This window comes from Diabrotica virgifera, chromosome 7, assembly GCF_917563875.1.
Source record: "Diabrotica virgifera virgifera chromosome 7, PGI_DIABVI_V3a".
Lineage (NCBI taxonomy): Eukaryota > Metazoa > Arthropoda > Insecta > Coleoptera > Chrysomelidae > Diabrotica > Diabrotica virgifera.
Window position 1 is genome coordinate 127,622,588 of NC_065449.1, and position 27,012 is coordinate 127,649,599.

At 31.5% G+C, this 27,012-nt stretch overlaps 1 protein-coding gene and 2 long non-coding RNA genes across 3 annotated transcripts; all 3 read left to right on the plus strand.

Moving 5' to 3' along the window:
• Positions 1–1,442: 1,442 nt before the first annotated feature.
• On the plus strand, positions 1,443–12,969 carry LOC126888123 (uncharacterized). The gene is made up of 2 exons (XR_007699409.1): positions 1,443–1,862; positions 12,404–12,969. It is a non-coding gene; the product is annotated as an uncharacterized LOC126888123 (long non-coding RNA).
• Positions 12,970–14,714: 1,745 nt separating this feature from the next.
• Positions 14,715–16,533, plus strand: LOC126888117 (THAP domain-containing protein 2-like). Its single transcript, XM_050656135.1, has 2 exons — positions 14,715–14,873; positions 15,772–16,533. Exon 2 carries the CDS (start codon positions 15,772–15,774, stop codon positions 16,090–16,092), a length of 321 nt encoding a protein of 106 aa, XP_050512092.1. The 5' UTR covers positions 14,715–14,873; the 3' UTR covers positions 16,093–16,533.
• A 269-nt stretch (positions 16,534–16,802) lies between these two features.
• Positions 16,803–18,235, plus strand: LOC126888122 (uncharacterized). Its single transcript, XR_007699408.1, has 3 exons — positions 16,803–16,995; positions 17,104–17,366; positions 17,713–18,235. It is a non-coding gene; the product is annotated as an uncharacterized LOC126888122 (long non-coding RNA).
• The last annotated feature ends 8,777 nt before the right edge of the window (positions 18,236–27,012 follow it).

A 27,012-nucleotide genomic window follows, 5' to 3' on the forward strand; every position in this document is an offset into this window, starting at 1 on the left:
TTTTGGGTACGTTCCAATTAAATTATTTCTGCGGTACCATTAGTTAAACACTGTGTTTTTAAAACTTTTTTACCTCTTTCTATTTTTTCGATAAAGCTCTTTTTATCAAGATATGGCTTCTTTTTAAAATGGTTCAAAATATACCTAAAAATGTAAATCATAAATAAATTTTCATATTATTAGTCTCTACAATCGTACTTAACCATATACAAATATGTGGTGGATTTGACAAATATTCAAAATATCACGATAAAAACTGACTTCAAAAAAGTACTAAGAGGCAAAAAAGTTTTAAAAACATTGTGTTTAATAGTACCACAATAATAATTCAATTGTAACTTACACAAAAGTTTGGGGGGGGGGGTTTAAACGAACAAAACCCCCATAAAATTTGTATGGGGTGTCGGGTGTCCAAATTTCACTATACAGTGGAACCTCGATTTTAACTGTTAACCATTTTGTAAGAGAGACTAAAAACTTTTTTTACAGTCACCTCCTGTTTTCATATGATAGTTTTTGACATGTTTTGTAGTAAATTCAATTATCTATTTACTACAAAACATGTCAAAATTTACATGTGAAAACAGATGACCCTAAAAATGGTTTTTCGTCTCCTACAAAATTCATGAAAAAGCAGATAGGAGGTATTGTCACATCACCGACGATATACCAGAAGTATATGTGGCCATACCAAATAATACATCCTTGATAAATATAAACATTTTTATTGCACAAAATATATATATTTCTATATATATATATATATATATATATATATATATATATATATATATATATATATATATATATATATATATTTCCATAATCATCACTACGATGATGATTCATTTGTATTGAATTGTACATTGCAATTCTCTGATGTTTGGGAAAAAGGGCTTAAGTCAGAATTGCACATCGATAATGTTTTGATGATTTCTGGACCAGAAAAATCGGCTCTTTTTATTGGTACATACAGTTTAAGTCTGCAACACTTTTTTTATGGTCCAGAAATCATCAAAACATTATTGATGTGCAATTCTGACTTCAGCCCTTTTTGCCAAACATCAGAGAATTACAATCTGGTCATAACTGACCAATGAGCAATTTTAATTTAACCTAAATTACTACTGTTCCTTAAAATGAAGAGCTTACCCTATAGCGTCTCTTATCTAATCTAACAAGATCGTGCACTATTCTAACATACACAGGCACACAAGCACTACGCTCTGCTTTTCACTATCACCTATCACTCAAACTAGTTCAAAAGGCTTTGTCCTCTTCAATCTTCTAGTTTGTCCAGTAGTAGATATCGAGGAGCTGGATTTCCTCAATATTCTCATACTCATGAAGTTGTTGTTGCTCATGACCTCCTGCTATCTTCTTGATGACTATATTATCCAGGTTCCATTCCTAGGTCTTGATATTTGTTTATAAAGTAATATCTTATTATGCATCGACAATGTGGAGTTTCTTCCAACTAGTCAATACACTTTTTATAGGTATCTTTCTTTTGCCTTTCATAGCCACAACAAGGCTATAATACGTTTCCTTCCTGGTTTTTTTGTAGACCACTTTCAGCTGATTCTAAAAAATTAAAATGAATGGTAATTTTTCTATTCTTTACAATTAAAAATCAAAAGAAATAGGAAATAGGTACTACTATTTACAGGTAATAATATGCATAAATAATTCGTTTCCTAAAGAATACAGAAAATTGAAAACGTTTTTATAATACTTACATAATTGTTTAAACAAAAGAGACCCAGCCAGAGCAAAACTAACAGACAGAACTGCAAAAAAGCCACTAATTTCCATTTTCCCACCCCCTTATCTTATATGCATTTTCCAATCAAAATTTTTAGGTTGTCATGAACATGAAAGACTCAACCTCAACCTCAACAAATAATAATAAACAAAAAGCTCTACAGCTCTACTTCCACTTCCCGCCAAATGGACACAGGTTGGTGACACTGAATTCACGCCAAATAAATGAAAAAATAGAACAATTTTCTTTTTCGTCAATTTCTTCACGTGAAGTTTATAACGAACAAACTTAGATGTCAAAGTGTGCTTTTACACGTCAAATTTGGCCTTGAATAACTTGGTCAATTTCTTGTCCAATTTATTGTTGATGTAAAGTGGACTATAAACATATACTTCGCTGAAGTACACGTTTTGATAGGAAGGGGAGAAATTTTTATGAACACGAGACGATCAAATATTGTTTTGTTTGTATGTGCATATTTGATCGTTGTTTGTCTTGTGTTTTTCATTGTGAAAATCGAATTATATTTTATATTTTTGGGAGTGTAGAGTGAAAATGTCTAAAGGGCGCTTTACAGCTTGCAATTCTACCTGCAAGACGCAAGAAAGTTGCCTAAAGGCATGCGCAGTATGTCGTCAGTTGATTATTGCATGCAACTTCTTGCAATTGCGCGATAATCGGTTTGGTTCCATTTTTTCTGCAAGTTTTCATGCAAGTCTAGGGGAATTTGATTTTTCCACAATATCAAATGTCATTGACGACACGGATTCAGGGAATACATGCCGATCAGCTGTTTTCTGTTTGTGAAATATATGGAAATATATCAACGATGGAAATGAATGAATAATGAAATGGCACTTTCTGAGATTCTATAATTATTTTAAATTGTATATTAAGCTACGGAAGCTCTCTCTCCTCTAGCTAAGTACCTTAGAATAATAATTAATTTGTGTTTCGCAGAAATAGTATTTCGAAATATAGATTTCTTTGTAATTGTTCAATTTTTCCCAAGGGTTTATTCAAATGTACATTCATTCCTAGAAAATTAGAGTCATTTTCATCATCTACTTGGATAAATTCTTCTGTTGGAGATACATTATTACCCCTCTTCTTGTTCAACTAAGATCTTACTCACCATCTCCGATCTCGGCGTTCTAAATTAGTGACTAAAAGGCTGGCTGCAGCAATAATAATACTTAAAGTTGCTGCTACCCAAGTAGCAATTTGTCGACGAGATAACGTTTTCTACCGCGTGGCAACGTTTTGTTACAACGTTGTTATTGCCTAGAAGACGACCCAATTCTGCACTAATTTGGTGGACGATTTTTGAGTTGTCTTGACGTTGCCTAGGTAACCTTAAGCGTTGCATAAGACAACTGAAGCGACTATAAAAAGTGACTGCGTGCAATGGTTGCTCAAAGAGTCGGGCTGGTTACGTTTTTTTACCTATATAAAAAGTAAACTATTTTGACAGCATATCAGGTATTTAAATTTATATAAATACATAAATAAGGACTTAAACAAAATTACCTGATGTGAAATTTATAAACGCATCTCAGATTACCGTCAAATATGGATATTCCACCTTTAAAAAACACACGCGCTCATTTTTTATCACCTTTTTAACAAAAAATAATATGTATATTTAAAAAATCTAATTTTAATATAAAAGCCAGAATTTATGTTAAAGATGTTTTGTATAAATTTAATGTATTGATGGTGCTTTTAAAGGTATTAGAAAATGCCTGCATTTTTTATATTTTGTGTTTTTATTTTCTTTACATCCCAAAAAAACTAAAATGGTGCATTAAACAACATTACCAATATTACTTAAAATATACCTTATTACCAACCATAGACGGATGAGACAACCGAGAAGTCCAATCGCCGACCAAACACGGCATGGACCGACTATCCCACCCACTTTAGAACGCACCCTCTTATTGGGTGACAGAGGTCATGTGACCAGTGCAATGAAGTGCATCATTCTCCTTAACAGCGTTGCCACATTTAGTAGATATCTACTGTTTTGGTATATTTTTGATATTATTTAAAAAATTCTAGTAGGCAATGTTTTTTTTAGATGTTTGGTATATTTCCATATTTTGTTATCACTAAAATAAAATTTGTTTTTAATAGTATTCACCCCATTTCTAAATTAATTTTCAGACATTTTGTTACAATTTCCCAATGTCATTACCGAAAATAAGATTCAGGACGTAGATGATAATAATAAATGGACAGAGAAATGAAACTGGTAAATACCAGATCTAAATAAGGAAATCTTCATATATAATTGGTTTGGAGAATTTTCAAAATGATTGTAACGCTCGGTTTCATAATCAGTTAAGGATTTTAAATTTTAAGTAAGTTGGTACCTACCTTTATTACAATTCATATATGGGTAAATGTCAACTTTAAAGTGAACTTTACTTAATGTTTACTTTAAGTTGATTATGAAACCGGGCGATTTTGACAGGTAACCGTTAACACAGATTTTACTGTATTTACAGGGCCTAAAAAGAATCTACTGATTTCTATTGATTTTTTGAAAGCAAAACTACTATCCGCTGCAAGATAATTCGGATGGAATTCAGACAAAATATGTACAAAAAGTACATATTTTGTCGGAGTTTCAGCCAAATTATCTTGCAACGGATATAGTACTGAAAGAGTAAGAACTGGCCTGGCAACCCTGTCTAGCAAAGCTGATACAAAGATTTAAGCTTATCAAATCTACTGATAAAACAATGGACAATGGAGAAACCAGCTAATAAAAAACAAATAAACAGGTTGTTAAATAAATCGAAAATTTCCAGCAAAATAAAATATAAAATAATAAGAAAAAAGTACGGTTATAAAGTAAATTCTTTTTTTGCTCCTGAAGTTGCCGTAAACGTATCACACATCTATAGAACTATAAGTAAAGGCCCTGGGGTCGTGAGAGACAACTACCTAGTCGGCCAGAAAACCCATGGGCGTAAATTAGTTTAGCATTATAACGTTTTTAAGTAGTTGCGATTGTTGAAAAAACTTAACTGTGATATGTAGTTGTCACAATAGTAATAACTTAGTTGCCCATATAACTAAAGATATTACTTAACGTTGTAACATCGTAATGTCAGTCGGGTTAGGGGTCGTTGGCCGAAACAACTGAAAGTCCACTGTGGCAACGTTATATACAGTGCATTTGTTTGTACTGACAACCAATGCGTCGAAAAATTGCTACTTGGGTACCGCCTTTTTCCTTTTATATTTGGTTATTTCTGATAGTCTTGGCATTTCGAAATTTACCAAGTTAAATAAACAGCAATAAAGTAATTAAAAAAAACAAAAGTTTATAAGTTAGGTTAAGGGTAAAACTTTCAAATTGCATGCAAGCCGGGTTGCAAGCTGTAAAAGACCATGCAATAGACTTGCATGAAAGTCTTGCATGCAAGAAATTGCAGCAAGTTTTCTTGCAAGCTGTAAAGCGGTCTTAATGATCTTTATGACACCCGATTCTGTGTCAGATATAGGGGAGTTCTCCGTCCAATGGTTATTAACTTGACGTCAATAAATTCGTGAATTTCTTGAAAGCAAAATTTTCTTGTCCTCAAAAAAATTGAAGGAACTTGGAATAAATGTTGTAAAAATGTCAATATTTTCAGTAGTACCAATGCAATGGGTGCATTCAGCAGACTCAATCGATGACTAATCGCTTACGCTCGGTTTCATAATCAGTTAAAGTGGACTTTAAATTTTAAGTTGGTACCTCTATCAATGCAATTCATATGGGTAATGTCAACGTTAAAGTGAACTTTAGTTAATGTTCACTTTAAGTTGATTATGAAACCGGGCGTTATAGTGATTTTCTGCTGAATGCCACATAAATTGTCGATTAGTTATCATTCGATGACTTATCGGTCGCCATTTTAAACATCGGTTTTGAAATATGATTTCTTAGCAAATCAAAATAAGATTGACGTATGACGTGTGTCTAACACGTATATTTTAAGTTATGTATCTTAAAAAAACATGAATTGAAGGCAAGGATAAGGCTGAAAGGCATATAAATCACGCTGATAAATATCTGAGCTGCTTTGTTGGATTATTCGTATGTACCTATTAGGTTTACCTATGTCGCAAGAAATTCAAGAATTTGAAACTATGTATGAATTAAATGGGTTTATTTATAAATTACCATTTCATAATAATTTTTATTTCTGTTCTTGGGGTGTCTTTCACGTATTTGCAAATCATTTTGAAAAATGTGACAGTTGTCATAACCTATTTCGTATGTACATGAAAGTATACCATTCAAAAGAATCGTTAGCGATTATACATCGCTAAGTAATCGATTAGTCATCGCAGTTTTCTGCTGAATGCAGCCAATATTAGAAGCAAGGTTGCCAGGTCTGGTGAAAATTCACCAGATTTGGTGATTTTGTAACCCATTTGGTGATATGGTGAAAACTTTTTTAAAAAGCTTAATATCTGGTGATTTTTTGACCTTATCTACATATAAATTTATTTTAAAATTTAAAAAGTACGATTATACTATATATGAGTTTGTTATTCGTTATTAAGAATTGCCTAATATTCATATCATACAAAAAGTATAATTTGTAATATAAAATGATCCACCTCTGTGGTGTTCAACCGGGGATTTCCCGAAGTTTACGCTATTCTTGCACGTTTCATGCACTTCCAATAATTATTTATGTTTTGGTTTTATAAACAAACCTTTCAGTTAATATCAACATAGCGATTTACGCTGTGTCTAGGTACACGCTAACGTGTACGCAAATAAAAAAGTTAGGTACACGCGAATTAAACTTCATCAAGCCAGTGACGTCATTATTTAGCGTGCGCGGTGACTTTATATTTTGGTACACGCTATTTTGATATTTTTAGTGTTTGTTGTTTGTTTGATAGAAAATATTTTTATTAAGGGAAGGGGAAGGGAAGCAAAACTATTCAGATGTTTGAAACTTAATTGTAATAAAACAATATGCATATAAAAGTATATATTCAGGTTAGCAAAATAAATATTAGTTAACATGATATATACAAAATACTGCTAAAATAATTTTTATACGTAAGTTAATTATACCAGTTTATTTGGTGTTTATTTTTATTTATACAGGGAGTTGAACTTGTTACGATTTTCATAGAAAATTGGTTATAACTTTGTAAATATCCTGTATAACATAATAAACCTTTATATTTTTGTGATATGGAAGTTAAGAAGATTTCGAACATAAAATAAAATATAGGGTGTTCCATTTAAAAAACATAAGTTTGGTCCGAGAGTATATTATCGAACGCCCTGTAACATTCTAACTAATTTTAGTAATTTTGTAATATGAAGCTCAAAGTTTGCTAAAATTTTTGATACTAACTTTTATTGCTATCTATTACTTGCGGATCTACTGAGCTTTATCACACTAATCAATCGCCCCGTATATTTTATCTTATTACTTCTGCTACCGTTAATCACGAATTTTTGTCTCTTATCTTTTTCATACTGTTTTAGAATGTTGTTAAACTCATTAAAAGAACTAAATAATTGTCCACACTCCATATAGTTAATTAAAAAAAAAACACTAAACAAGTAAAAAATAAGGAAACTCTTTACAAATCAATATTAAAGTGTAAACATAACGCGATTAGACAAATTCTAACCACACTCTGACACTCGCGATACTTACAGATACTTAATACCACAGCATACACGCGGCTCAAATTAGCGTGTACCAAAAAACCCAGTCATAGTACACGCTAAATAATAACGTCACTGACTTGATGACGTTTAAGCGTGTACCTAACTTTTTTATTTGCGTACACGTTAGCGTGTACCTAGACACAGCGTTCAATTTATCAGTTGTATCTTTCTTGTGTCGGCTGTAGAGTTGTAAGTGATTAGGTACTGTTTTTATAGTTTTGTCATGTATTGTGTTGGTTTGATCATCTTTAAAATCTCAAAGGTGGGTAGGTGTATTACCACAGAATAACTAACCATATATGGTTAGTTATTCTGTGGTATTACTAACTATTTTTTCAGTTTTTATTTATATTACAAATTTGGTAGCATGAGCAAAAGTTACTAGGTGTTTTAACAAAAAGTTTGGTGGAAACAAGGTGGTCTGCCAGGCCAAGTTTATGACAGAAAAACTTTAGTTTTAAATAGTAAATAATCTACATTATCGGGAGTTTCAGTAAGTAATAAACCATAAACACACCCTTCACATTACCGTTCTCGAATTGTTACGCGTATGCGCATGCGCAATAACCTATAATCATGCGCAGTAACACATTTTTCGTTACTGCGCATACTCATAACAATCTGGTGATTTTTAGCAAAATCTGACAACTTTTTAAGCGACTGTCTGGTGATTTTTAGTTTTTTGACCTGGCGACCTTGATTAGAAGCTTTTGAATGTCGTTTGTTTCTTTGTAACAGTGTTTGATTTGAAACAGAATAGAATAGAACAGATTAATAAAATAAATAAAATAGAGAGATAGATTAGAATAGATATATAGTATAGAATAAACTTGAAATAGAATAGAGTAGAATATAATAGAATAGATGTAATATATATGTAGATACTTACTAATAAAGTATTTGATTTAAAACAGAATAGAGTAGAATGTAACAGATTAAATGAAATATATAGATAGATTAGAATAGATATATAGTATAGAATAAAGTAAAATATAATATAATAGGTGAAATGATTGTGAAAAGCAATAGTTTTAAGTACCTAGGATCGGTATTACAGAGTAATGGAGAAATAGATGGAGATGCATGCAGTAGAATTAGGGCTGGATGGATGAAGTGGAAAGAAGCGAGTGGTGTGTTGTGTGACAGAAAAATTCCAATGAAGCTGAAGGGAAAATTCTATAAAACAGCCATAAGACCGGCTATGATGCACGGAACTGAATGTTGGGCAGTGAAAAAGAAAGCGGAACAACGAATGCATGTGGTGGAAATGAGAATGCTTAGATGGATGAGTGGAGTGACAAAGAAGGATAAAATTAGAAATGAGTATATTAGGGGAAGTCTAGGTGTGGCACCAATTGATGCCAAAATGAGAGAGCATAGGTTAAGATGGTTTGGTCATGTTCAACATCGAGACGTTAATCACCCAATACGAAGAATAGCTGAAGTGCAGATTCCTGGAAGGAGTAGGAGAGGAAGACCAAAGAAGACGATAAGGCAGGACATGTTGGTAAAGGGGATTAACATTGATATGACTCAAGATAGAATTGTGTGGAGAAATGCAATTAGGGAAGCCGACACTGCATAGGGATAAGGCAAAGAGAATGATGATGATAATAGGTGTAATGTGTAGATACTTATATAGAATAGGTTTGAAATAGAGTAGAATAATAGCACAAGGATGTCCTTCACGGACTTTAGGGAGGTCCGTTTTCGTCCAAGGAACGTCCTATTTTGGTCCAAATGTCGCACTACCGAATGTCCGTTGGACGTCCACTTAAGGTCTGAAGGGATGTACATTGGACCTTAATCGGACGTCCTAGGGGACGTAAATTGGACCTTAACAGGACGTCCTATTTTGGTCCAAATGCCACGTTGCCAAACGTCCAATGGACGTCCACCTAACATCCGAGGGGACGTTCAGTGAATGTCAATTGGACCTTCATAGGACGTCCCAGTTTGGTCCAATGTCTTGCTGCCGAACGTCCATCTAACGTCCTGAGAGGACCTCCGGTGGACGTCTAGCATCGATATTTAGACCTGTGGAGAATGTATGGTGGGAAATAAAAAATATATTTTTAAGGAACTTATATTACATCTTATATTAAATTACAATTATTGGATATTACATTATTTACATTAAATTACAATACACTTCTCCAAGAAATTAACGCACCACCTTAAAAATAGGGCACTTTTGATGTCTCGAATTTTCTAAACCTGTTGTCCCATCTGAGTGATTTTTTTATAATATAGCCTAGGGGCCTAGGCTATAGGTTACATCCTTAAGCTTGTCATGCACTGGGAGCTATACTGTAATATATGTATATTATATCATATCGCTCTCTATAGTAATGAGTGAGCCTGCAGACAGGGAACTAATGGTTCCGTATGTGCAGGCTCACTCATTACTCATTACTATAGAGAGCGATGTGATATAATATATATTACAGTATAGCTCCCCGTGCATGACAAGCATAAGGCAGTAACCTATAGCCTCAGGCTATATTATTATAAAAAAATCACTTAGATGGGACAACAGGTTTAGGAAATTCGAGACATCAAAAATGCCCAATTTTTAAGGTGGTGCGTAATGCACTGTATATATAGGTAAACTTATATACAGGCTGTAACAAAAATAAAATTTTTGTGTTTATTTAGTTGGCTATCTATTATAGTGTACAATCATCTAGACTAGAATATTTTGAACAAACTAAAAACACGAATATATCATCGAAAAATTAATAAGAAGGTCTTAAAATGCTTGGTTAGATATTAAGATCTAGTTAAAAAGAAACCAAAAACTGGATATTTTCTACAGAACATAGATTATGAATTTTTAAGCCAGCTAATCCCATTTATTATACAGGGTGTCCCGAAAAGATTGGTCGTAAATTAAATCACATATTCTGGGACCAAAAATAATTTGAATGAACCTAACTTACCTTAGTACAAATATGCACACAAAAAAAGTTACAGCCCTTTGAAGATACAAAATGAAAATTGATTTTTTCGAATATATCGAAAACTATTAAAGATTTTTTATTGAAAATGGACATGAAGCAATATTATTGCAGTAACATCTTAAAGAAAAATTGTAGTGAAATTTGTGCACCCCATAAAAATTTTATGGGGGTTTTGTGCCCTTTAACCCCCCCAAACTTTTGGGTACGTTCCAATTAAATTATTTCTGCGGTACCATTAGTTAAACACTGTGTTTTTAAAACTTTTTTACCTCTTTCTATTTTTTCGATAAAGCTCTTTTTATCAAGATATGGCTTCTTTTTAAAATGGTTCAAAATATACCTAAAAATGTAAATCATAAATTAATTTTCATATTATTAGTCTCTACAATCGTACTTAACCATATACAAATATGTGGTGGATTTGACAAATATTCAAAATATCACGATAAAAACTGACTTCAAAAAAGTACTAAAAGGCAAAAAAGTTTTAAAAACATTGTGTTTAATAGTACCACAATAATAATTCAATTGTAACTTACACAAAAGTTTGGGGGGGTTTAAACGAACAAAACCCCCATAAAATTTGGTTGGGGTGTCGGGTGTCCAAATTTCACTATACAGTGGAACCTCGATTATCTGTCTCTCTATTAACTGTGACCTCTGTTAACCGTTTTGTAAGAGAGACTAAAAACTTTTTTTACAGTCACCTCCTGTTTTCATATATTTTTTGACATGTTTTGTAGTAAATTCAATTATCTATTTACTACAAAACATGTCAAAATTTACATGTGAAAACAGAGATGACCCTAAAAATGGTTTTTCGTCTCCTACAAATTTCATGAAAAAGCAGATAGGAGGTATTGTCACATCACCGACGATATACCAGAAGTATGTGTGGCCATACCAAATAATACATCCTTGATAAATATAAACATTTTTATTGCACAAAATCTTGTCATATATTTTTTTTCATAATCATCACTACGATGATGATTCATTTGTATTGAATTGTACATTGCAATTCTCTGATGTTTGATTTGATGATTTCTGGACCAGAAAAATCGGCTCTTTTTATTGGTACATACAGTTTAAGTCTGCAACACTTTTTATGGTCCAGAAATCATCAAAACATTATTGATGTGCAATTCTGACTTAAGCCCTTTTTGCCAAACATCAGAGAATTACAATCTGGTCATAACTGACCAATGAGCAATTTTAATTTAACCTAAATTACTGCTGTTCCTTAAAATGAAGAGCTTACCCCATAGCGTCTCTTATCTAATCTAACAAGATCGTGCACTATTCTAACATACACAGGCACACAAGCACTACGCTCTGCTTTTCACTATCACCTATCACTCAAACTAGTTCAAAAGGCTTTGTCCTCTTCAATCTTCTAGTTTGTCCAGTAGTAGATATGAGGAGCTGGATTTCCTCAATATTCTCATACTTATGAAGTTGTTGTTGCTCATGACTTCCTGCTATCTTCTTGATGACTATATTATCCAGGTTCCATTCCTAGGTCTTGATATTTGTTTATAAAGTAATATCTTATTATGCATGGACAATGTGGAGTTTCTTCCAACTAGTCAATACACTTTTTATAGGTATCTTTCTTTTGCCTTTCATAGCCACAACAAGGCTATAATATGTTTCCTTCCTGTTTTTTTTGTAGACCACTTTCAGCTGATTCTAAAAAATTAAAATGAATGGTAATTTTTCTATTCTTTACAATTAAAAATCAAAAGAAATAGGTACTACTATTTACAGGTAATAATATGCATAAATAATTCGTTTCCTAAAGAATACAGAAAATTGAAAACGTTTTTATAATACTTACATAATTGTTTAAACAAAAGAGACCCAGCCAGAGCAAAACGCAAAACTAACAGACAACTGCAAAAAAAGCCACTAATTTCCATTTTCCACCCCCTTATCTTATATGCATTTTCCAATCAAAGTTTTTAGGTTGTCATGAACATGAAAGACTCAACCTCAACAAATAATAATAAACAAAAAGCTCTACTTCCACTTCCCGCCAAATGGACACAGGTTGGTGACACTGAATTTACGCCAAATAAAATGAAAAAATAGAACAATTAGGGATTCCAATGAACTGTCAGTGGTGGTCGGTGGATGGCTAAACTGACATGGCCATAGACACAGTTAAGGGGGGTGGTCATGATGTATGTAATATTTACATTGAATATTGACAAATTTGTAAAGAATATCCTGTTTGGTTTTGTTTTTTTGTTAATTGTGTAGCGAAATTTGTGAAATTGTGATAGCAAATTAAATATGAAGTGGTTTAAACATTGGATACGCCTATGGATGACAGTTTCGCCATCCAGCAGCCATATTATATCACGTGATTTGGAATGCCTAATTTTCTTTTTCGTCAATTTCTTCACGTGAAGTTTATAACGAACAAACTTAGATGTCAAAGTGTGCTTTTACACGTCAAATTTGGCCTTGAATAACTTGGTCAATTTCTTGTCCAATTTATTGTTGATGTAAAGTGGACTTAAGAAATTCTATGGACATTTGAGTGTACATCACAGCGGATGTGACAGCGGCTCATGACAGCGGACAGTATTAAACGAAAATTATCGGTGTGCCCAAGGTTCATAAATAGACAGGTTGCATGGTAACTTTCCACCAATCAGCGTCGAGAATCTAATGGCGGGAGTGACGTCACCCAGAATGCTGCATTCAAATTCATTCACTTCACTCAATGAAATGAACTCGGAAAGTAGGAATGTATTGAAAATGTGTATATTTTAAAAAAAATACGTTTGGATTTTTAATGACTATTTATTTCATATATTCTTTAAAAAATGTGGTAGATACCTGTAGAGTTACAAAAATCATAGAATATAATTGCAATTAAATATATGCAGTAGAATAGCATTACTACTTAATTAAAGCAGAAGGAGATTCTTTCTTGTGTATATATATGATACTAAATCATTCAAATATCCTAGGTATATTAATAATGGGTTGAATACAATTTACTTTTTTAAATGATTTTGAGTAGGTATATAATAATTTTGAATTGGGGATAATGCATGTAGTTCATTATTATAAATTCCTCCTAACATGTAAACCATGGTGAAAAAGAGATTCAACTAAAGATTTATTTATCAAAATTAGTAGTTTTTCCCTTAAGTTTAACATAAGAACATCTGATTACGTTAGGTACTGGATTATAATATCTAAAACTATTAAAACATTATGATTCCATTCAATAGGTACCTGTGAAGTTTTACATTAACAGTAAATTATAAAAAAATACAATTTCAGTGCAATAAAGGGAATTTTCCCCATTTTATATATTCATTTAGTTTATAATTATTGTTTATTCAAACGATCTTCAGATGGCTGCAATATTGGTTATAATTTTAAATGAAACAATTACATATAATAGATCTATTATCTATAGACTTAATTAGATATATTGTTAACCTACATAGACGATGTAAACTTGATGTGAAGAACCGCAAGAGACATTACAATACAGAACTGTAATGTCTCTATACAAGAATGTCCTTTACTATACAATACAGCAGAAAGAAAATCCAGTAAGTAAGTAGGTACTTAATACAACCACATTAAAATGTATCTTAACACTTGTAAAAGAGTTTTGGGTTTAAGTTATTATACTAAAAACACTTAATGATATCTATAGATACATTATATCTCAAGATATAAACACAAATTAAAACGCTAACGATATTCAATATTTCATTTGTCAGTGTCAAAGTTACCATACAACCTATGGTATAGGGACCTTGCGGTGTGCCAATCAAGCAAAGGGACAAGGAACTTCCGAATATGGCCTAACTGGGGCACATAACATAACCTAATCCTAATATTTACATTTGTAAAGAATTGACCATTCCAAATCACGTGATATAATATGGCCGGCAGTGGGCAAAAATTTATTAATATATGGTTTACATCAGTTTTTGTAAAGAATATTCTGTTTGGTTTTGTCTTTTATTGTTAATTGTGCACCGAAATTGTGATAGCAAATAAATATAAACTAGTTTATCGCCTACAGAACTGAATTATCCCATAGTAGTTATTGACACAAACTGGTAACTAATATGGGATAATTCAGTTCTGTAGGCGATAAACCACTTCATAGTTAATTTGTTATCACACTTTCGCAGATTTCCCTACACAATTAACATAAAAAAACAACCAAACAGGATTTTCTTTACAAATTAATGTCGATGTAAGGTTAGATTTTGCCATAGCCACCTTTACTTTACAAGCCATGAAGTTGAAACTTGGCAACATTTAAGCGTAGACCGGTTAATTCTGACAGTTCTCATTTATTTTTAAATGTTTTTAAATAATATTCACTGTATTTACAGAAAAACTCAAACATTTTACAATATTTCGTGCTCCAAATTATAAAGAATATTAAAAGGTATGTATTAAGATGATTTTAGTTCAATATAATATATTTTTATATAATTTATTTTATAGTATAATATATTTTTATATAAACTTACGTGCATATAGAAATGCGTCCACTTAAAATTTTTGTCATTTTTGATGTCTTATATTTACTAAACCTGTTGGCCGATTCAAGTGATTTTTTTAATATGTTATAGCCTGATTCTTTAACAATACCGCTGTAATAATATTGTTGCTAAGCAGTTAATTTTTTATTGTATAACGGGCATTTATAAAATAGTGAAATTAAAACTCAACTATAGCCTCAGGTTTTCTTAACATTCTGTTTTTTATTCATTCGCTTATGTTGGATAATAAAAAAAAGTTAGCTACTTTAACAACTAGATAATATGTCTTTTATCAATACAGGGTGTTTCTAAATAAGTGCGACAAACTTTAAAGGGAAAGTAACAAAATTCAAAATTTTGACCCCTGTCCAAATTTTCAATGTATTTTAAATGTAATCATTTTTTTCGAATCTTGAAAAATCTAATAAGTATTTTTGAAAAATTTAAACGCAGAATGAAAGATTACTTTATCACCGAGGGCCCAAAGTCCCTTAGAATGAATATTCCATAGGGTGATGCGAACTTTGAAAAAAAAAGACAGTTTAATTCGTACACCCGGTATATATACAATGAAAATTTACTTATTTAGCAACAATATTATTACAGGGGTATTGTTAAAGAATCAGGCTATAACATATTAAAAAATCAATTTAAATCGGCCAACAGGTTCGGGAAATACGAGACATCAAAAATTACCAAATTTTTGAGGGGGCTGATTTCTATGCACGCAAGTTTATATAAATTTCTTTAAGTTTGGTATTTTACATACGGCATACCTACTTATAATTTTTGTTTTTGTAGATGCCAAGCCGTTGCTGTGTGCCAGAGTGCAAAAGCAATTACGATAGCAGTCTTAAAAAGAATGAACAACCAGAAAGCACTTTTTTATTTCCAAAGGATCCAAAGCTGCGAGAACTTTGGTTACAGTGTATCCACAGGAAAAATTTTGTTATTGGAACATCAGCGGTAGTATGTGCCAAACATTTTTATTCTGATGACATCGAGAGAGTTAGAGAATGGGTAGATAAGGAAGGCAACAAACATGTAGAGAAATTAACGAATCCTAAGTTAAAACCTTCTGCAGTTCCTCGCATTTTTCCAATTCAGGATGTTTCTAAATAAGTGCGAAAAACTTTAAAGGGAAAGGAACAAAATGCAAAATTTTGACGCCTGTCAAAATTTTCAGTGTATTTTAAATGCAATCATTTTTTCGAATTCTGAGAAAACTAATAAGTATTTTTGAAAAATTTAAACGCTGAATGAAAGATTACTTTATTACCGAGGGCCGAAAGTCCCTTAGAATGAATGAAAGGTTGTTTTTGAATGACATATTTGAAACTAAAAGTCACACTAAATTTTCTTAATTTTTCGCCCCTGTAAGTTATTAAAATAAACATAGAAGTTTTCAGGGACTTTCGGCCCTCGGTCCTAACGTAATCTTTCATTCTGCGTTTAAATTTTTGAAAAATACTCATTAGTTTTCTTAGGATTCGAAAAAAATTAATCCCATGTATATTCTTGTTATTGGTTTTTTTTTGTATAATAAACGTTACTTACAAGGAAGTACTTTTAATTTTATTTTGTACAAACTTCTAATTAATAATATTTTCTTGTTCGACTCAAAAAATACTATAAATTTTACCATAATTTCTACTTTAAAATTGTGTTTTCAAAAGCGGTAGTCCGAAAGTCGGACTACGCACGTCATCAATTGCGATGTTGCCTTTTTCTCTTCATGGCTTGTAAAGTAAAGGTGGCTATGATTTTGCCCACACCCGGCCATGTTTGACGTTTCATTGGAATGCCTAATTAGGCAATCCAAACCACGTGACCTCTGGTTGGCACACAAACTAACAAAGATGTTATGTTTGTATCTATTTTTCAATGATTTTTCATTGTTTATCGTCGTATTTTGGATTCATTTGGATTTCGTTTCCTGTTTTTGTGAACTTTATAAACTTTACCACAATGCAAACTGATTATTTAAGGAAATTATTATTGGAAACTCCAGATGTTGCGAGAATGGTAGGCGAAACAATTTTTATTTACTGTTCATTAAGTTCATTTTGCCCCGATATTTATCAATAATGATGAATTTTGCAAGCAATAACATTATTTCTTTTATTGTTTTAGATATTTATTGAAGCTGAAAAAAATTGGGGATTGAGATCCATACGCAATTCAGTCAGAATTGGATTTTACAGTAAAGTGCAGTCCATCAAGTTACTATTATAGATATTTATACATATCTGGTGGAGTCTGACAGTTGCTACTCTAAGCAGCAGGTGAAAGCATACAAAAGCCTTCAGGCACATAAATATTTTACAGCTGGATTTGTTTTGAATGGAGTAAAAATTGTTAATGGATTTCCTGATTTCCATATTATTGTCGGAAAGGTATGCCTTTATTTTATTTATTCACCATTAAGAAATATATGGATAACAGTATTAGTGTCTTTTGGATAAATTGGTTTTAAATATTAGATTTATTTACGTTTATATATCTGTATGAAACCAGACATATCGTCGTCCTAATCTGTAAACTGCGAACTCCATAATTCTCTGAAAATGATTTATTACTGCCATATATTTGAATTACTGTCATGATTGTTCTAAAATTATATTATATGAATGTCTGATTTTAAATAAAATATTCTCAATCATTGTAAAGAACGCAAATACTCTAATAAAAATAAATTTTTGTAGTTGAAGAATTTCCAAAAAAATAAAATATTTTTTTTAGGTGAAGCATTTCCAAAAATCTAATGCTAAACGACTAAATGCTTGGGTGGGGTGATAGCCAGTTCTGATGACATAGCAAATTCACATTGTATGCGTATGGCCGGTAATAGTGAAGTCTGCAGCCATATTGCAGCAATCCTATTTTTAGCTTAGTATGCTCAGGGCAAGACAGACGAAGAAGAACCCAATGTATGTACATATGTTACAGCTACATGGTTTGGAGATAGCAACATATGCATTCTCTGATGAAAAACTAATGAGTTTTGAAACTGTTCGGTCAGAGTGCTTGTTGCGCTCACTAAACGAATTGAAATATAAGATGGCTTTGGCATTGTGTTGCAGTGATATGAAAATGGTTATTCATTTTTAATTATAATGTACTTCTTCATCATGAGTAATTATGTATTGGTCTTTTAAATGTGTATTTATTTTTGTAATTAGTATCAACTTGTAATGATAATATACATTTATCGTTTAAGGTATGACTATGTTTTGACTCTAAAATAAATGTTTTAAAAATCGAATCCTGCCTCTTTCTGTTAGTAACTACCCATGGATATCACAAATTGTGCTTACTGATAGGTTTGTTCGTAGAACGATCAGCAACTCTTGCCAACCATCAGACACATGCGCATTCGTAGTCTATGAATGCTAACTATTAACTGCACAATGCTAACTGTTAACTGCTCATGCATCTGATGGTTGGCAGCAGTTGCTAATCATTTGTGTCGTACTATGAACAAACCTATTAGGTCTGGATCCCGTGTACCAAAAAAAATGATTAATAGCAAGCTGAAAATTTGTTAATAGCTTAACGGTGTCCGGTTGGACAAACTTTGATGTATTGTGACACTGGAACAGGGGTAGTTTTAATTGTGAAACAGTTTGGAAACTCAGATTTGGAACATCAGATTACAAAAACATCCCATATATTTTGTCGGACAGAACATCCAATTGATCTGTTATCCTTTCATTAAATTCTCATGCAAAAATCAGACTGCTATTACTAACCAACATGATCCCTCTAGTTTGACATGGTCTTCGTGTTATACTCATTAAAATGCCCAGTTGGTGATTTTTTCACCAGTCTGGTTTTTGCATGAGAGTTTAATGAATTGGTAGCAAATCAATTGGAAGTTTTATCTGACAAATTACATAAACATTTTCGTAGTTTGACGTTCCAAATTTTTAACCTGTTCCACAGTTAAAACTTCCAGTGTTCCCGTACATCAAAGTTTGTCGGACTAGACACCATTAAGTTATTAATAAATTTTCAGCTTGCTATTAATCAACTTTTTTTTGGTATGCGGGATCCAGGTCTATATGGAATAAATAAATAACAAAACAAATTCCCTGTCAAAACTGCATTTATTTTGGATAGAATGAAAAACAAAATAATATTGTTTTAACAAAATAGGGGATAAATGTTAAAATTTAGTATTAATAAAGTTTGTCACATTGGCCTAAAAATGAATGTCACTAGTTACGTTAGTGTCACATAAATAATTGTAATAATATTAATAAAAACCATAATTCCTAGCATGAGTGCGTCCTGTTATTTGACAATTTAGTTAGGTGAGGAAACATAAATGAGTTTCTAATACGGCTTTTCATCGATTGTCATTTGTTTCGAGCTTCTGTCAGATGTTGTATAATCCGTGTATAATATTACTATACACGGATTATACGACATATGACAGAAGCTCAAAACAAATGACTGTGAATGAAAAGCCCTATAGAGGGAACACGAAAAAAATTAACATTATCCGATCAGCTCGACTTCCACAGTTCACTACTATACAGATTACAGGCATGTTTTCAGCACTTAAAATCACCACAAACGAAAAGTTTATAAAATAATCAATCTAATGAATGTCTTTAAATACTATATTAAGCTCAAAATCACGACAAAAAACAAATTAAAATTAACATTATTCTGATCAGTTGGACTTCCACAGTTCACTACTATACAAGTCACAGGCATGTTGTCAGCACTCAAAATCACCAAAAACGTAAAGTTTATAAAATAATTAATCTAATGAATGTCTTTAAATACTATATTAAGCTCAAAATCACGACAAAAAACAAATTAAAATTAACATTATTCTGATCAGTTGGACTTGCACAGTTCACTATTATACAAGTGACATGCATGTTGTCAGCACTCAAAATCACCAAGAACGTAAAGTTTATAAAATAATTAATCTAATGAATGTCTTTAAATACTATATTAGCTCAAAATAAGGACAAAAAACAAATTAAAATTAACATTATCCCGATCAGTTGGACTTCCACAGTTCACTAATATACAAGTCACAGGCATGTTGTCAGCACTCAAAATCACTAAAAACGTAAAGTTTATAAAATAATTAATCTAATGAATGTCTTTAAATACTATACTACCTCAAAATCACGACAAAAAACAAATAAGAAAAATCAATAATTACATTGAGTTTAGGTTAAGAACAGTTTTGTGTGCCAACCAAAGATCACGTGATTTAACTTTGACAGGGACAGGTCGATGGATTCCCTAATATCCTCCTTGTTTTAATTTTTTATTGTCGATTGTGCAGCGAAATTGTGATAGCAAATCAAAAATAAAGTAGTTTATCGTCTACAGAACTGAATTAGTCCATAGCAGTTATCAGTTTGCAAGTAGCAAGAGCTTTCTTGAGAAGCTTATACATGTAACTTGTATTGCTGTAAATTGTGGGAGTAGGGCAGACAAGGAAAAGTAGTATTTTGTACTGTTCCCAAGGCTCCCCATGCAATACATTTAAATGAATTATCCAAACAAAGCCGGGGACAATGGATAAAAACCACAAGAACAGATATAACGGAACTAAAATTAAAATATGAAAAGTAAACATTTTATAAGTTTAATGTAATTCAATTAATAAGGATTTTAAATGTCTACAATAATAATAAAGATGTGATAATTCAAGCTTAATTATTAGGAAAGCCAGCCATGTTTCACTTCCATGAAGCAGAGAAGGGAGGTATATAATATACTGTCGCTTTTGTCTTCTCACTAATTTCTCTTTTGCTAATGAAACCTGTAGTGAGGGAGTGATATAATCATGATGTTTTAGCAATTCTGTTGTTCAACTCTTTTTGCATTTTTTGTCTATTATAGTTTATAAATATTCAAAATCGTTCATATGTTCTACTAAATTTCCGTCTAGGTTTATATGGATTTCTCTCGGTGTCTTGGAAATAAGTAAAGTTTTGGTCTTTGCTAATTTTATTTTCATTCCTTTGTCTGCAAGTTCTCTCGTCTATAAATTTAGGTTGCTTTGTAAAGATTTCTCTGAACTTGGTATCAATGCAATGTCATCTGCAAATACACATTTACTCAGAGTTATACTTTTTAATCAATGGTAACCTAAATCTAATTTTCGGGACTCTACTGCATTTTTTTATTGGTTCATTCATATATATAATATAATGAATAGCAGTGAGCTTAAAACTCCACCTTGCCTTACTCGTTGTGTATTAGCAAATTTGTTTGATTCACAATTTAATGGTCGCACAATGTTCCAGTACATAAATTTTACTTGCATCAATTAGTTCTCCTCCAACATCGAACAGTTCAAGCCCTTTCCAAATGTGATGTCCGGGTACCTTGTCAAAGGCTTTTTCCATTGTCTTATAGTAAAGATATGATCTTGGACACTGTGCCCGGTCAGAAACCTTTTTGTGCATCGTCTAGTTGATGTTCCACTTTCTTTCTCAGTCTCATCTCCGGTGTTCATTCATAAATCTTAGCCAGTACACTTAGCATGAAAATACCTCGATAATTTGAACATTACTTTTTTACCTCCCTTCTTTACCAGAAGAGCCATTACTGCTGTTGCCCAATCTTCTGGGATGCGTTTCTGTTTCCAAATTGTTATCAGTAATTTGTGTAAGTAGTTTAATGCAGATTCCCCCATATATTTCAACAATTGTGTTTTGATATTGTCTATTCCTGCCACTTTACCATTTTTCATTTTTGCAATGGCTTCCGTTAATTCTTCCATTGTTATTTCATTACTCAACTCTTTGAAATATTTACTCCATCTATTAACTATTTATCCATCTAATTTAGGTCATTTTCACAACCGTGTTGATAAAATTTATCTCTGTGGAGACTTTAATATCAACTACTTAATTCAGAGCAATGAAAAACTTCGATTAGATGATCTTTTTCAATCGTTTGGTTTGTCTCTTAATATCCCAAATATACCAACACGTATTTTCATGAATAACAATAAAGTAACAAAAACAAAAATTGACTACATTGCTACTAATAATATCACTATGAATCATACTTGTCAAGTCAATCAACCCAATATGGGTGACCATCTTGCCATTATTTTTGACATTGTTGTAGGTCGTAATCAGGATAGGATGGAATCTAATATAAAACAGCAGTGTTTTAGGTGTTTAAATGATAATAATTTAGACATCCTAAAACAAGACTTGATGAGGATTGGTTTTTGCGAGGTATACAATGAAAGTAATATTAATAACGCTTTTATCGAATTTATGGATACTTTAAACTTTGCTATTACTTCAAACTGTCCCCTTAAAAGTAAAATAGGTAAGGACGTGCATAAAAGTAAAGGTTGGGTTGATCATGACATATATGCTAGGAGTAAACAATTAAAAAACCTATTTAATGAAGCTAAAAACTCTAATAATAGTAACATCTGGAATGAGTATAAAGCTACCAAGAAGGAATACAATAATCTTATTGCTGAAAAGAAAAGGGAATTCAATTATCTTCAAATTGTAAGTAGTAATAATAAACAAAAAACTATGTGGAGTATAGTAAATAAAACTATAGGGAGAAAGCAAAGTACTAATAAAATTAAACTCAAAATTGAAGACAAACTAATATCAGATGATAAAAATTTAGCTCAATATTTTGCATGCCATTTCAATGACAGAAATAATGCACTAAAAAATAGGCTTGACAATAACCCTCAAAACTGTACTTTATCACATAGGTGGACTATAGACAGTTTTGTTTATTTTCCAGTAACATCTGATGAAGTTCTTGATATTATTTGTGGTCTTAAAAATAAACATTCTTTTGGAAATGATGAATTAAACACAAGAATGATCAAACACATCAAGGATGTTATATCAGAACCGCTGGCATATTTAATTAACCTAGTATACAACACAGGTGAATTTCCTGAAAACCTAAAATTAAGTAAAATTGTTCCAGTATATAAAAAATCCGATCACACTTGTATTGATAATTATAGACCTATTTCTTTGTTAAATGTAATTTCAAAAATTTTTGAACGAGCTTACTACACTAGGATCATACAGTTTTTGGACAAAAATAATGCACTGTGTTCAGAACAGCATGGCTTTCGATCCGGAAGATCAACAGAGGGGGCTACTGAAGTATTTATGGAATCTGTCTATAGGCATCTTGATGATGGTCTTCTTGTAGTGGGTATCTTCTTTGATCTTTCCAGAGCATTCGACAGTCTTAAATTTGAATTTGTCCTTAACAAATTGTATGTCCACGGAATAAGAGGTAACATGTTAAATTTATTGAACTCATATCTTCTGGAGAGGAAATTCTATGTTGAATTAAACAAGGAAAGGTCAGACATCTTCAGTGTAGATGTAGGAGTGCCGCAGGGATCTGTGTTGGGACCACTGCTATTTCTTATTTTTGTCAATGACCTACCCGATCATATTACTCATGACCACATTGTAATGTACGCAGATGACTCATCTGTGATTGTATCAGCACATACATACGTAGAGCTTCAAAATAGAGTGTCAAGGGTTATCAGATTATTCCAAACATGGTGTACACAAAACTTGCTACAACTGAATATTGATAAAACATCGTATATACATTTTAGATGCAAACGAAATATGCCAGTTGTGTCTATTCCTGAAATTGTAAATATTCCAAACATAAAATTTTTAGGTGTATTCTTGGACCAGTTTATGAGTTGGGATGTTCACGTTGAATATGTTAATAAGAAACTAAATTGTTCATTCTATGCTTTAGTACAGTTGAAGAGAACACTCAGTATTAAAACTCTCATTAATGTATATTATTCTTTGGTTTATTGTCACCTTACTTATAATGTTACGTTATGGGGTAATTCCACAAAATCAGACACAGTGTTTATTAAACAGAAGAGAATTATTAGACTTATCTTCAATATTCCTTTTGGGCATACTTGTAAGCAAGTTTTCATTAATAACAATATCTTACCGTTGCCTTCCATATATGTCTTGAAATCCATATTGTATATTAAGCATAATTTACATTCATTCAAGAGAAATTCTGATTTACATGCATACTCAACTAGGAATGCCAATCAGTTTGTTACTGTTGGTCACAAACTATCCAAATTTGAGAAGTCCACAGATTATGTGGGGGTCAGGCTATATAATCATCTTCCAAATGAAGTTAGATCTTTGCATCCGGTGAAATTCAAAAGAGTTGTGAAAAGTATACTATGTAAACATGCATTCTACAGTGTAGAAGAATACTTAGCAACTAGATTGCTGTTATGAGTTCTGTCTAATATTAATAATTTTCATATTTATCAATGTACATTATGTTAAATCTAAAATTTAAGTGTATGTATAGGTATTTGATTATGTGTCTGTGACTATATTGTGTTGTATATCTGACGTGTATATCCATCTTTATGATGGCAGCTGTAAAGCTATACCAATAAAGTATTCTATTCTATTCTATTCTAACTATATCTTGTGGCTGGGTAAGTGTTTCTCCATTTTTATTTTTTTATTTGCACGACAGTACTACCTGATTTACCTCTCATTTTTTCAGACCTTAATAGAACAATTTTTGGTTTGTCCTACTACTGTCTTGCTCCATCTTTTCTCCAAATCTCTCCCACTGTTCCAATTTAGCTTTTTTAACTTTTTCTTTCACAAGCTTCCTTGCTTATTAACTGTTATTTTCTAGATAAGCTCTCCATGGTACTTTCTTTTCTTTCACAGCTATTTTTATCTCTTCGCTCCACCAACTAGTCCTTTTTTTTTGACTACTTTTATTCAATAAAAATATTAAAATACTCTTGTGATAGTGAAGAGACAGTTTATGTTTCCTTTCGATCCAGAGGCGATACACAATCTCCAGACAGTTGTTTCTGCCTTACGGCATCCCCAGTGGAGCTGCCTGCACACCTCTGAATCAAAACGAAATCAAATTGTCTATTTAAGTGGAATTTCAAAAATAGTTATCTACTATTAGGATGCTTCAGCGATATCTCTTAAAGAAAAGTCCCAGATACAAAATTCACTATTAAAATAGTAAATAATTATTTAAATCTGAAACTTTTCTTATTGGAACCCCTTTCTGGTAACATCCTTAATCTCTTTTTGACTTTTACAATTTCGGACTTTGAATTATCTTTCTGATCTTTTTTCTAGATTAGTGAAAGCAGAATGTAACTGTATACTGCAGAGTCCTTTTCCCTTTCTTTATTCATCATCTCTTGTCTTATAAATTGTAAAAGTCAGAGATTAAGGATGTTACCAGAAAGAAGTTCCAATAAGAAAAGTGTCAGATTTAAATAATTATTTACTATTTTTATTTTAATAGTGAATTTTATATCTGGGACTTTTCTTTATTCTTGTGATACTTTCCACATTTTTATGATTTTTTTATGGTACACAATGTAGAATTTTTATTTATGTCTTTGTTTTAGGAACAACCACCAGATATTTAAAAGGTATAAAAAGAAGAAACTGCTGGAACTTCAAAACAAATGTGTTTGACTAGTAAAGATTTGGATAAATAACAGGAGTTACTTTGGGCTATAGCTACATGCAGATTTATTTCCTTGTGGCTTCCTATGTTAATTCTTATTAATTATACACTTAAATATGTTTTTAGCCTCAGGAAGATTTTATATTTGATTATTTTTGAATAAACATTATTATTATTATTACCTTAATTTCCATTAAATAAATTAACTGTAATCCATAAAGTAATCGTTTAATTGTTAATAAATTATCAAGTATGATTCCCAAATATTTTATTTGTTTGACACCTTCTATGGGCTGATTGTGAGATTATAGTTATTAAGGTATACGCTGTGAGCTCGTACGTAGAGGGGATATTAGGGAGTTTTTGTTGCTACGTAACGTACGCATCTCTGTATACGTAAAGCAACTAACGTGTCGTAGAGGATGAATGTTAAAATAGGTAGTTTTTGTAACTGCCTTAACGTAACGTAAAGCAAATCGTAAAGTCATTTTTAAATTCCGTTGACATTAAAAAAAATAAAAGAATGTTCACACAATATACAATTAATATACAAATGTAAAAAAAGATAAATGAATGATGAAATTGTATGGTTTTAATTGCTTCTATTTAAATATAAAAATATTATTTTTCCTTAGGTTAAAATTTTTTTATTTTTGTTTATACCTACTTTTTAGTTGTAAATTATTGTATATGTACATCAGAATTCCAGTAGGTATAATGTAAATAGTGTGGTAATATTTATTTGAAAATTTTACTGAAACTAGGTCATTTGTTTATCTAGTTATTAATTGTGGTGATCACTGTATTTCTTAAATTAATACACGATTTGTTTGTTTTGCTTTATTAATAAACAACTTAAAAACAATAAAATTTTAAATCTATTATGAAGTTCCAATTTCCAATTAGAAACACAGAATAATTTTACTCAAATAGACTAAACCAATAGGTAACCAATATAACCTTAAAATGTTTAGAAACGAGTAGTACGCTGATCAGGGTTGCCAACGACAGAACCTCGTTTTCTACTAGATTTATATATAAAATCTACTAAATTCTACTAGATTGAGGATAAAATCTACCAAAAATTCTACTAAATTATTTGCTCACAAATGACACATGACAGCCAAAAAAGAAGAAAAAATGACAGATGACTGTCCAAAAAAGAAGAAAACATGACAGATGACAGCCGAAAAAGAAGAAGAAATGACATATGACAGGCTATTTTGTTATATACAAAAACCATTTTTATTTAAAATATAAATTTTTATAAATATTTACATGAATAACAACATAACTGAAACTTCTAAAAAATAATTTAAAAAAATGTTAAATACTTATTCTATGGAAAAATATATCCTCTCTAGGAGAAAGTGGTGAAAACAAGAGAAACAAGTTACATTTTAACTAATACCATTGTTTAAGAACTACCCTTTTTTAAACAATGCTAATACATTTTGTACATTTAGTTTTTTAAAGTCACTTTCTTGTGCTTAACATAGTTTACTAGCCAAAATTTTACTTCAAAATTAAGTT

Coding starts and splice junctions, on each gene's coding strand:
- LOC126888117 (XM_050656135.1), top strand. CDS start 15,772: ATGCCAAGCCGTTGCTGTGTGCCAGAGTGCAAAAGCAATTACGATAGC.